General features: G+C 34.1%; 1 protein-coding gene across 3 annotated transcripts in view; it reads left to right on the forward strand.

The window, feature by feature from the left end:
• The window catches only part of Snx16 (sorting nexin 16), a 29,440-nt gene extending 16,503 nt beyond the window's left edge, over nt 1-12,937 (forward strand). Inside the window, exon 12 of one of the 3 annotated variants that reach the window (XR_011714132.1) lies at nt 1,265-1,328. Coding sequence is in view for 2 of the 3 variants with exons in the window: in XM_071674131.1 (XP_071530232.1) it covers nt 1,265-1,478 (214 nt within the window). In the remaining variant the exon portion in view is untranslated. Of the gene's footprint in view, nt 1-1,264 lie in introns of all 3 variants that reach the window. The other 2 variants (XM_071674131.1, XM_071674132.1) reach the window with 2 other exon arrangements.
• The last annotated feature ends 1,052 nt before the right edge of the window (nt 12,938-13,989 follow it).

Raw genomic sequence — 13,989 nt, forward strand, 5'->3', positions numbered from 1 at the left:
TATACATCATTTTCCTCACTTATGTTACATTTTTCAACAGAGTTTCTACAAGAATTTTTCTTTCCTTTTTTCTATTGACATGTAAAGCTTTACTTTTTTGTACTACAGTTCATTTGCCACTTGTGAGCCCAGTCTTTCAGTTTATGAAAGTCAGCTTGCAGCTCTAGCTATTTGAATTATGTTTTAGCTATAATTACCTTTTTAGTGTTTATGAATTTGTATATTTTACATCCTAGCCCTTTGCCAGTGTCATCAATATATAACAGATTAATTTGTCCATGAAAGACATTTGTTGGAGTCCAACAAATGTCTTTCATGGACAAGTTAATCAAAGCCATCACAAACAAATGAAAAAGTTATGAAGTGAGTATCTCTTGGTGACTCATGGCCTGAATACTAGCCAACTTCTAGAAGAGGAGCTTTGTTCATTTCTTAGTTGAATGTATGGAGGGTCTTAAGTCTGTTTGATTGGAGGATTGTTTCACTGTTTTTTGTTGTAACATTACCATAGGATGAAGAGAAGTATGGTGATACTATCAGTAAACATCATTGAATGTACCCAAGTAACCCAAAAATTTACTTTTTATGAGGAAATCTAAAATTTAGTTTTGTCCAGCTGCAGTTTGCTAGTGTGGTTGGACCAGAAAAGCTACCAGAGCATTAATCGCAATTTTGCTTGATGCTGGCTCATTGCATCCCCAACGACCAACTTAGGAGCTGCTTGAGTATTTACATTTAGATATACTTAATTTTTCAAAATCAGCTTGATTCACTAGCTCAAAAATCGAATAATTGAACTGAGTTGTAGTGGGGCTTGTAGTGCTTCATATGCCAGATGCTTTATTCACGACCTGAAGATGAACATTTTAAGGTTTTGTGAGACACCCATGCCAAAGATGCTTTTTCTCCTTTCTGATTTGCTGATTGAGAATAGAGGAATAATTTATCTCCTTGTCAGCATTTAGACAGCATAGTGGATGCTGAAGTAGCAATGCAGTGAAAGAAGCATTGTGTTTACCTCAATAATAAGCTTGATCAATCCTGGAAACAGTAATACCTTGGTCATAGGTAAAGTTTCTAGAGTCACCTGCCTCTCTAGGTGCCATTGTGTTGGTTGTTACCACTCTTAGGTCATTGGCTGAGGTTTCTATATCATTAAAGATTTAATATGCTCAAAGACCACTTCAAAGGAGAATGTCGTGTTCAAAATCACATAACTTGATTCCCTGAGACCATTACATTATTTTGCCAACACACTTTGCAGGAATGGAATGAATAATACATCTGGAGGTAATACACCTGTCAGTAGATCCAGACAAACTTCTTCAGTTGACTCTCCCCTCAGAAGAACATTGGAGAAAGCCTTCCTCAATTGCTCAGACTCCCATGTTGCCTTACGCCCAAATTGTCGTGTAGCTGGGGCTGTCAGTACACCTAACTCTGTGGAAGGGTCCATTGATGAAGCTGAGGATCGGTGAACATTGACTAGTTGGTCAGTTTTGTTGAATATATTCATTAGAATTTTTCTTGGTAAGTGAAATTCTTTAATAGGTTGCTATGATTTGGTGCTTGCTGGTAGTTGCATTATAACTACACTGGTATCTATAGTTATAGGTGCATTTAATGTATTGGTTCTTGAAATTCCATAATCCATAAAGACTATGATACCAAATACATTAGAATAGGAAAGCTCCCTACATTTTGTAACTGTTTGGGCTTACTACTTCGATGTGTACTGTAGTAACAGTTTAATTTTTTAATAGAAAATCCACTTTTTGTTTCAGTGATTTACATACGTTTGATGAAATTGTTATAAAAACTTAGATTGTGAAGTAGCTATACGGATATCTATCTGTGTCACTGACAAGTGTACTTGATATGCATTATGAGTCCTGAGATTTAAGATTCTCACATGTGTGTTTATACACAGCAGCTTAAGATTCAGTAGGTATCGTAAATCTTTGATTAATGTATCATTTGAAAATGAATTTTTGGGAATGATAATATTCCCAGTAGCAATTTTCATTTGTCATTTTATAAGTAGTGAGACAAGAGGTTGTGAGATTACCTGAAGGGAAGACAGCTATTGTTATGTATACATAATTAATGTCTTGTTAACCACAATCTTGAGCACCATACAAATATATCATTTATTATTAGGGATCTTTGTTGTACATAATGATACAAGCTTTGGACTGTTATGATAGATAAATTATGCATAATCTAGTTTTAAAGGATGTAGATTTTTGTTGTGGAAGAAATATAGATCTTGATTTGTTGATAGATTGGGATATTTGGTCTTTTCATTTTGTAATCAGAATTTCAAATAGTGATAACAACAGATGACTCCAGAGCAGTATGAAGTTTATATTATATTTATTTTCCCTTGTAACTCATTCATCATCTGAATGTATTTTAAACATAAGGTGAGAGGATGATGTAAACCACCAGAACAAAAAGATATTCTCACAGCAGATAGGATTTCATGTTGTTAGTAGATTCCTTGTCAGAAAAATTGTCTGCTAATGTATAAATATTCATATTGATTTCCTGAAAGCCTGGTTTACCCAAATGCTGTGAACTACATAAACAGCTAGTGACTGCAGTACTCACATTATGTGAGATGATTAGAAAGCTGTAGTGAAATATTACATTTTTACCTCAAGAGATGTGAAACATGAACCCTGTATTTCAAAGTGAGGTTCTAGCAGTTCAATAAGGGCTTTAAAGAATTAATGTATAAAGCATTTGTAATTCTAGTGAAGTTTTTGTCTAGTCAAAGCCAACATGAGAGTTATAAGAATCAATGAAATACAAAGAATCACGGTCCTCTTCATGGACATTTGAGGAATTTGAAGTGATTTTTCAAAACTTCATTGAGTTGTTAGACGTGGCTATGGGTTGTTAGCTGGCTGTACAACAGAATTTGGTTGCATGAATATCTATTATATAGGCCCAAGGACCCCTTCTCCAGGGTTTCCTGCAGCTTCAAGATTGTGCTATAGTCAGTAGTAGGGAGAGGATGGACTCCTTTGGATTAAGAAGTTATTCAATGAGAAAGTACTCAGATGATACAATCTCACCGAAGATGACTTTTTATTTTCAGTGTAACCACAGGTAGGCAGGGTGTGGCAGTGCAAATGTGGGACACTGCAGACAGGCAAGAAATAAAAGAATGTTCATATTTATATTCCACATGGAAAATTAGTGCTACAAACAGATGATAAATGGTCTCATTCGCTAACATCCACACTCTAGGGGTCAAGCATAATGTGTCAAAACCAGAGCTTTGACCTATTTCCACAGTCAAGTCCCACAGACCTTTTTGTGCTCTCCTCTTACTGGTTCACATGCCCAGATTCAGCCCATTGATTGCACATCATCCTGTGTATAACACACCCTCCTGCATTTTCAGGCACCTTTCAGTTAAGGCATCTTTTACACCATCCATCCATCTCCTCAGTTCTCCCTTCATCTTGCTTCCTCTACTTCTGGCATATATATCTTTTAAGTCAGCCTGTCCCAGCTCATCCTCTCCATATATCCAAACCATTACAGTATACCTTCTTCACCTTACTCATATATACTGTCTTTACTATCACACTTTTCACTTACATTTCTTATTCAATCAGCTTTTGTCATCTCATTTAATGTTCTCAACTTTTTCACTGAGAGTGAAAAGTGACCTTAGCAAGGCTGTATCATCATCTGTTGACAAAACAGGGTATAATTCCTATTGCTGAGTGTATTGCGGCCTTGGAGTTGCTGGCACCCCAAAATTATGGGAATTCGTTGCGATAGGGGCTTTGGTAAAAGGTCGTAAAGTAATACTGATTTGTTTATGAAACTTTCTGTCTTCACCTATGACCTACATCATGATTTGCTTATCTCAAGTAACTAATCTGTCTCAAGAAGCTGGATACACTGTAGTGCAGTTGTTTTATCATTACCTCGCTCCCATCTACATGGGAAGGACCAAGTGCATCCAGGCATGCACATTTCTTTGGAGTTAATTTTGCAGCACTGGGTAAAGGGCTGGTATGTCCAGTTTCCTGAGGTAGACTTGTGACCATGCTACCCTTAAAACTTCACAGTTACTCATGATATTTTCTGCTATTACTGTAACATCAAAATTTGCTTTAAGACAGGTAATTCATTAGCAGAGCTATCTACCAATACTTTAGAAATTGTAGTTTTATTCTGTTGACCTTGGTCTTTAGCCTTGTTAATACCAGCTGGTTTTCGCATTCTCTGAATTGCATCATTAACTTTCTGCATTAGCTACAAGTAATGAATATGTTTACTTTCAGATGGGTCAACTGATCATTGTACATTTATACCTCTGTACTGTTCAAATGATATTTAGACAGTGGTAATCCTTTGAATTTAGAAGGATGGTCTAGAGAGTAGGCGATGGAACAGTGAAATGCTTTGTACTCAGATGAATGAAATGAGAGTGAGGTGATTACAGAGAATGTAAAGAAAAACTGAAAATGTAATCAGGAAGGGTTCAGTGATATTGATTATATGAGAGGCTGTGAGTGTAGAGGAATGTAAGGGGATATGCAAAAAGAGAAGTGCGTGTAAATTTTGTGTAGTATATTGTACTTTAAGTTGTGAAAAAATTTGGAACGTTTAGTGAAAATATGAAAGGTAGTAGGACGACAGGTCTCTGGAGCATTGTTATCCAATCCAAAAATTTTCTCATCTTACAGGTTATACGAGTGTTGTTGTAGTGAATGATGTACCCTGTAGGTATTGTCGGACTCTGCCTGTTTAAAGTTACTCTGTAAGTGAAGAGTATTCTTTTGCGAGACTATATCTTCATTAGCTGACAAAAGAAGGTATTGTTTCATCAAATATTTTTTTACTTCAAAGGAGTCCATACTGTCCCTGCTACTGAGTGTAGCATATCCTTGATGCTGCAGGAGCCCCAGGATAAGGGGTCCTGGGATTGTAGCCTCATGACCCTTTTGTGAAATAGTTCCTAGGGTTGTATACTAATGATTATCTACCCATTGCTTCTTTGAGGAAGAAAATTATCTTTCTTGCTTTTCTAAAAACATGTTTATCCCACAATTCTCTTAACTGAGTTGCTGGCATAAGATAGAAGAATGCCAAGTGAAATTCTGATTGTCTGATTAATTTTCTTGAGGCTACACAGCAAGAAAAGGTTAGTTAATAGAGTAAGGATATTAACTTGTTGAAGTTACCTCTGTTATGATATGATAGAGTATGGAATGTTAATTTTTTTTACATGGGGTATAATAAACTAGAAAATTATGAACTCTGACTTAACACTGGATACAGCGGACTTTGGAATGATAAAATGTTAGGTAGTTACAAGGAGAGAAAGATCTTACAAATAAGTGCTAGCATTGAGAACATTGAAAGGCATGCATGGATAGAGTAAATTGGAGTGATGTGGTACACAGGGTGACATGCTGCCAGTTTCCTGAACTAGGGCATGTGAAACAGCTATGGGAAAGCATGGAAAGGTCTGTAGGGTCTGGTTGTGGATAGGAGTTTGTGGTTTCAGTGCATTACACATGGTAGCTAGAGAATGGATATGAACAAATGGGGCTTCTCCTTATTTGTTCCTGGCACTACCTCGTTAACATGGGCATCAGTGAATGAGTATGAAAAAGAGATATGAAATGACCGTAATGTACAAAGTTTCTCTTTACTCCATTGATTATAAGGGAGTATCAAGGATGATTTTAAATCTAAAGTTAGGTAGAAAGATCAGAAACGTAGAAATGGGTCAGAAAATTCATTTAGTTGTATTTGCATAATGATAGAAAATAGAAATACTGTATTCTGTAGTTTATTTATTTATAGTGGTTACATTTCTTGAAATTGATAGCCCTATCTGGGGGAACAAACCAGTGGAGTTAAGCTTTTGTGCTACATATTGTTCAGTAATCATAATTTCATGCATTCCAGATATGTGAATACTAATTTTTTGCTGTAGGTGAAGCTTTCACTAGATGTCAGATATGAATAAAAGCCTCACACTTTGCCAAGCAGTCCATTCAACATCCATTTGCAGGAGATCTAGGAGTGATATTACAAACCATCTCAGCTTGCTGCTAACAATGCAATTAACTTACCATGTCTTTGTTAACATTCCATCCGTACATCACTACAAATACAAATTCAGCATATCTTGAGACCCATCTGGTCCATGTTGCAACTACCACAGTGATATACACAAATCATACCTTCCTATCTATGATCTGGACATCACCCATCCCTTCAGCACTGCAAACATCTTTTCAACATAACCCAAGACCCTTCATGCTCAATGTAACTACCATAATGACAACACTGAGTGTTAATCATTTAATTGACATGCATTCTCAGCACACAGATGCACACACAACATCCCTACACTTGATCATCTGTGGTCCTCACCAGTGGATGTGGCCTACTTCCTGTTCATTGAAGGAGTCTTTTAAAGACAGAAGGTACTCTTGGGGTTGGAAGTAAATATGTATCATATATATCGGGAATTGATATTACTTTCTTCTGAAGGACAAGGATGATTATCTGACTTTCTTTGACTTGAGCCAAGTAGCTGATTATCATTGTTGATATTCCCAGCCATTAAGGATACATGCTGTAATTGACTTACAATGTCTCACATTTAAAATATTTGCGATTTTCAGAGATTAGATTTAATAATTACAAGTTAGAACGATTGCATTATTTTTTCAGAATTTGTCTGTAAAGTAATTTATTTTTATCATTTGAATTTTAGGTAGCATTTATTAACTTTATGAACATGTATTAATTGTTTTGGTATTCAGTAGGATTTCATAGATTTGTTTTGGTCTTGATCTGTATTAGATTGTGTTACAAAAAGAGAGTAACAAAAGTGTGATTATGAAACATGGTGCTGCAGTAAGAGACTGATAATCTTGAGTAAATGTAATTAAACCATATGTACTGTTGAAGGTAATCTTGATATTAAGTTGATTAAAACATGCACATATATTGCATTGAGAGCTTTTGGTGGAATCAGCTTTCCTTCCTGTGGATGATATTGATAACCCCTTTCTCTGTCAAGTAGCATAAAATAATTTGGAGAATAGTGTTTGTAACTCTGGCTACCATAGTTGTCAAGGTCTTTCTACAAATACATTGTTTAATGCATAAATATTCTGTAAATAATTAATCAGGTATTTTAGTGTTAAGCAGCTTGAATTTTAAACGTGTAAGATCATGCTGTTACACTGATTAGATTATGTTTAATTGATTGAATGTTTTGTATTATACAGAAGTACTGCAATACATGTGTGCTACTGAACTATGATTACAGTAACCTGTTAAGAGTATTCAATGCAAATTTGGTGCCTCACCTTTAGATTTTTAAAAAACATTTGTACTGTTGAATTCCTTGTTAATCCATTCCTGTGTACCTTCGAACCATCATTGATCACAGTTCCAAGGCTGTGACAAGTCTTGATATGGTTGGTGCTTTGGGAAAACAGATACTTTACCAGTCACTTTTGATATACTGGTAAATGTACTGCAGTGATAAACAATATGAATTGGGTTTTCACCAAAAAAATTTTTGTTTCAAGTATGAAAGCTAGCTGTTGCAAAATATGAAATAAGATTTGTTTCTTGCATTTAAGCAAGCTGTCTTGAAATATTGCATGAGAGCTAACCGGTGGAAAATAGTGCACAGAAGATAGCCATTTCTTGAAAACTAGCTGCTGGAAAACAGTGAATGAAAGCTAGCAGATGCAAAATAGTGCATGAATGATAGCCATTGCAAAGTAGTAGTTTAGTTAGTTCTTGTGAAATAGAAGTAATTAAAGTATTTTTAGTTTTTTCATTATTAGATATATCATATCTCCTGATTATGATAAGGTTGTAAGTATCTGTTACTTTTGATAAAATGACGTAAATTTCTGGGATTTTTGCAGCAGCTAGTCATAGAAGGTACCAGAAGTCTAACCAGTTGATTTAAGACTTTATTAAAAAAAAGTTTTTGTAAATGTATTGCATAAAACATGAGACAGCAGTTTTTCCATCTCTGATTGTGGTTCATGAATGCAAATTGCAGTCTTTTGATAACAAATAAAGGAGATTAGAACGTTTCTCCAAAGTGTAGGTGATTGAAAGTAAATGGGAGAAAAAGTAAAGTAATGGTGTTTGAAAGAAAAGAAAGTATTGATTTTGCATAGCCCTATAGAGTGAGAGAAGAAAGTGCCCTAAACTAACTGGAAGAGGTGAGAGAATTTAAGTATCTGAGAACTACCTTGGGTGAGTTTGGTGATATTGAAGGAGAGATGAGGGAGAGAGCAGTAACAGGCAAAAGAGTCAGTGGGCCCCTTAATAGAAAAATAGAATAAGTGTAAGTGGAAATGAAGAAAGGATTAAGGGACCACATAGTCCTCCCAACCCAGACCTTTGCAGCTGAAACGAACATGAGATGAGTCATTGAGAAAAGAATCCAGGCTGTGGAAATGAGTTATTTGAGAGCATGTGGTATGACTAGATAGAATGAAAAAGTAATGAGGGAGTGTATGAGAGATTTATTATGGCAAGGAATGAGAAGGTGGTTTTGGAATGTGTGAAAGAATGCATGATGGGAAGTTTCCAAGGAGAGTGTATGATAGTATGGTTATTAGGGTTGGAAGAGGAAGACCATCTGTGACATGGGAAAATAAGGGAGAGAAGAGAGGGAAGAATGCATAGAATGTTGTATACAAGGGGGCATGTAAGGGCAGAGATAATTGGAGACGTTTTACCATGGCCCCTCCCTTGATGGTTATTCCCAGAAGGAATGGGCATTAGAGAAATAGATAAAAGATAGGTACTATAAAACATGTAATGTGTTTTTATGTGATCTTCAACTGGTTACATGAAATACTTATAGAAAAGAATGATATCTGTCATAGCAGATGTGTTTTGATAATTTAACTGAAAGGTAAACTTTTCTTATTTAGCAAAAGAACTACTATATCAAAATGAATAAGGATATATTATTCTTATTGAATAACTTAGAAATCATACTCCATAAGAATAATATTTTATAAAAAGAATCACAAATTGTAAGTTTATCTTTTTTGATTAACATATTAAAATTAGGTATTATTTTATATTTTCATTTTCTTCTTTTTACCATTTAGACAAAAATGCATTTCATATTCTATGTATGGATGTAACAAGAAAAGTCATAGTTGCATTTTTTCTGATGTCTTTTATGACAGGAAGATGACTAGAAATATCTGCATTTTTGCAATTTTATATCTGGATGTGAGCAAATGAAGTATTCTTCATTGGTCCCTAGTGCTACCATGCTAACACAGGAATCGCTGAATAAGTATGAAAAAGAATTGACTATATGCAATGATAACATAAAGTGTTATCATCATTAATATTGTCACAGAAGAGAAGTGATACATGTGAAATAGATAGCACTGGTTTTGTATATAAAAGACAAGCTTTAACTGGAGTACAGTATACTAGTCAATGTCTAATACATAACTTCATAGTGTATGGAGAAAAGTAAAGATTTTGTAATGACTTTAGAAATATTGTGAGAGATATTGGCTGATTATTGACATTGTCATAAGTATTTTTCATACCTCCACAGAGACTTTGATTTTCATATACCTAAGGTACTGTGAGGTGTACTCTTCTTTGTACAACTGTAAAAGTAGTTAATTTTAAACATAGATTTTCACATATACTTTTAAAACAAGTGCACTTAGATAACAAAATATCCATGCTGTGGTTATGACCAGTGTTTTCATAGAAACTGGAAATGGCATGTAAACTGTAGTTGAAGAGTTGTAGTTGAAGTCAAAAGGTAGTAATTCTTCACTTTCAGGCTTACAATGTAAATCTCCTCCATACAGTGTGGTATTGATGTGATTTCAAGTTGGTGAAAATTTGATATTAGTTGAATGGAGGTAAAGATAATGTAAAGGTGATATCTTGCACTTATCTCACCCATTTTTGTTTTACTCAAAGCATCTGTAACTTAGATGTGGTATAATTCATTTCCTTTCTGCGTTCTGAACTTATACATGTGAAGAGATAATAATTATAAAATTATGGACTACTGAAGTGCTTTCTACAGCATAACACCTGAGGAAATACTGTTTCATAGATTTTGTTTAAATGTTATAGGCTTCCTTTGGTTTTCACCACTTTAGATGATCTCATACTTTGTATTGATTTGAGTGAGTGGCCCCCCACCTCCTCTAAAATTGGCCATATAGTAAATGATGATTTTCTGAGTCACTCTAGCTCATGTGTCCTGTACATAAATGTAGTTTTCATCCTGATAAATCTCTTTTTCTATCCTGACAGTATGAATGAAATGGATTATTGTCCCACTTTTTTTTCTTGTGTCTCTACCCTAACAACCTTTGTGCTGTATCACCAGAACCTGGAATGACTATGGCCCTAATGCAAAATTTTGGTAATTTAGAAAGAGATTGTCAGCTCCAGATATGTCAAACCTTGTGGGTTGCTAGTGATGATTATATGCTCACTTTTGCTTTTAAGCTGAAACTGTTGTTGTTGATGGTGGTTCAGCTAAGTCTTATCTTACAAGTATGGACTTTAGATTAACACTCACTTGCTGTCATGAAATTAGTCATCAAGTCTTCACATTTTTGTTTTTTAATCTATCATTCTATGTGATCCGTACCCATGTACATGGGATGGATCACGTGTATGCATACTCCATTTTAGGGAATTTTACAGTGCTTGAGTCCTCAGCTTAAAACCTACAAGCAGGCAAAAGGGCAGAAATTCCCATGCCTTATGGGTAAACATGCTTCTTGCTTAGAATTTTGGAAAATAGATATTTTGATCTCACTCTTGCTGTTTTACCCCTCATATAGGAAGTATACTTAATTCATCAGGTGTTGTTGATGTTTAAGGCAGTTGTTGAATATATTAAGATATTTTGACAATGTTACTTAAGTATATTTTTTTAGATATATAGGGTTGTATAAATTTTTGGCTTATTTGTCATGCCAATAACAGTGGGTGAGACTTGTGTTAAAATTTAACTTTGACAATACTTCAAACAATTTCTAGATGCACCCATGGGTTTTGAGACTAGTAAATATCTTTTTTCAAATGTTTTGGGTTGTAAAAATTAATATTAGTTTGAACATTGATGCACTAACTTCATATATTAAGAATTTGTAACATACAAGGTTGTTGATTATATTTGATATATAGTATAAATGAAAATATTTTGCTCATATCTTCTGTTGAAATGGATAAAAATTGTTGCCATATAGTTGATTTTAATTGTTTGGTGCTATTTTATATATCATACAGGAAAAATTTACCCTCCAGGCATGTATGTGGCAATTTTGTTATTTATAATGTAATTATGAACTCTGAATTATTTTAAGGAATCTGTTATCTGCCATTTTTTGTTTACCTATTTGCCGTCCAGTTTACAATTCCCGTTTTCATGTGGCATTTGCACCAGATTCTTACATTACTTGTTTTGATCCACTTTTTGTCATCAGAATGGTTGTTATTATTTTGCTGTTATCATGCTATCCTAAGTTTAGCATCTTTTGTTGATCATGGAAATGTGTTGTCAGGGATCTTCCTATCATTTTGGATAGGATAAATCTGATTTTATGATGTGTCCACAATTAACATTACGTGGTTGTATGTTCATTTGTTACCAAGACTGAGATTGTTGTATTACATTAGTGACTGCTTGGTAAGTATGGACACTACATTGAAACAATATCCATAGACTTGGTTTGAAAAGTTAAATAGAATTTCTTGGTTTGGCTAAATATGTTTATTGCATGGTCTGATATTCTAAGAATCTTCTCTTCTCACTTAGGGTTAAATCTTGGAGATGGTGCCTGTAGAATTCTGTAGTTCCCTGTGAAGGATATTACTGCATAAAAAGATGTTTATACTAATAACAGGGCACAAATTCAATGTGTATTAGAGCTTTGAAATCACCATGAATAGTTTTACTTTCACATGATACTTGGTGCAAAATTTTATGCTAGTAAGACTTAAAATATGTGTTTTTCTAATTTTCAAGAAATATGGTATTTGCAATCAAAATGTAAAGGTTATATTTATATGTCTATCAGTAGCTTATGATAAATCTCAGATAATATTGATATGTCGATATAATGCTTTAGCTTCTGTTTAACCATAGAATGAAATCGTACTGTTTTTGTACTTAATTAATCTCGTGTGAGGTAAAGCAGAATATATGATTTCTCTATGGCAGCTGTTAGCTGAAATGATGAATTACTGAAACCCTGATTACCTTTCAGCTGTCCAGTGTGTGGTTAACTGGAAAAGTGTCTGCCCGTGTTAAAACTATTGCAATTATTCATTTCCATGATGTTCAGCATAGCATATACTCTTTGTATATATCATGTTATACTTGAAAAATATTTTGAGTCTTCCTTATATACACACATATATATATATATATAGTCATAGACATTCAAAAGTTGGTACCTGATACCTTCATTACTAAGAATTCTTTATGCTAAAAAGCAGTACGTTAGTAATTTCTTAAAAAAATGGAAAGACTTTAAGTAATTGGGTTATGAAAATTCTAGTTAATCTAGTCATGGACATGGAAATATTTAGATAGAAATGATTGTCAATAATCATGATTCTAGAAAAGATTGCTTACTTGATACGGCAACTATCACATGGAAACAAATTAAAAGTTTTAGGTAGGTCATAGACTGCTGAGACACTGACACAATTTGCTTTATAGTTACCATTGCACATATTACTGATGCTCATATGGAGCTCCAGGCATCATATTCAAGCATCTTGAACTGTATTTTTATTAGTTGGTAAGGAGTAACTATTATTGGGAATATATTGTTAAGTCTGGAATTTGTGATGATTTCCTTGATGATAATATATACATATATATATATATAATAAAGGATCTTTTATTCCTTCTAAATCCTAACTCACTCATATCTCTGATGCAGAATCTTTGCAGTAAAATCAGGGAGAAAATGTTAAGAAATGAAACAAAAAAGTACAATACCTACAGAATACAAGTTACCACAGTGCATCTCAACCCTATTTTTTTTTTTTTCACACTATTTTGAGTTTGCTTGTTCCTTGCAGTAAACTGAATCTAATTTCACCAGTTTTGTAATGTTATTACCCATTATCCATTGACAGAAGGGAAAATTAATATCTTTTTTAACAAATGATGAGTATAGTAAAATAAATGTAGTGCCTTTATAACCACAAATATATCCAAGTAATGTGCAAAGCATTTCAGTACCCTGTGCAAAATAAATTTCAGACTTCTTAAGTATCTTCACTTTCCACACGCAAGGACAAAAAGGCATTAGTTGGAAGTAATTTTGGAGGTGAGCATATGAATGAATACTTGCCTGTCCTTACCATCTCATTGCCTCAGTTACAGCACATGTCTAGTACAACACGATAGTTATTCAATATATATTCTTAAATTGGATATTGCAGTTATTTGATAAGATAGTGTCATAACTGTTTTATTTCTCTGATCAGAAATAATGTACCTTGGCAAACTAGGAATGCTGTCACAGCAAACATGTTGCAAAGCACTGTGTTACCATATCATCTAATCAAACTTCATGTCCTGACACTAATGCAGTTAATGATTTCACCAACAAAATTGGTAATAGGGTATGCTGTTTGATGATAAGTACAAAGTCTTACACATTAGCATGAAAAACAAGAAAAAAATGCCACAACGAATTTTTTACCCAAAAAACATGAGGAAAAGCACTTCCATGAATTAATCTCCAATCACCTAAAGACAAGTAAGTATTGTGTAGAAGGAAAAAAGATATGGGCATTATACAGAGAAAACCTGAATTTCTTGGAAAAAATCCTAGTATTTACAATTTATTTGAATACTGTATCTAGTTTTTATCACCTCAAGAAAACCCACAGGTAGAACAGACTAAAGCATTGAGTTACCAAAATGATTCTTGG

The sequence above is a fragment of the Panulirus ornatus genome, chromosome 19 (genome assembly GCF_036320965.1).
Source record: "Panulirus ornatus isolate Po-2019 chromosome 19, ASM3632096v1, whole genome shotgun sequence".
Taxonomy (NCBI): domain Eukaryota; kingdom Metazoa; phylum Arthropoda; class Malacostraca; order Decapoda; family Palinuridae; genus Panulirus; species Panulirus ornatus.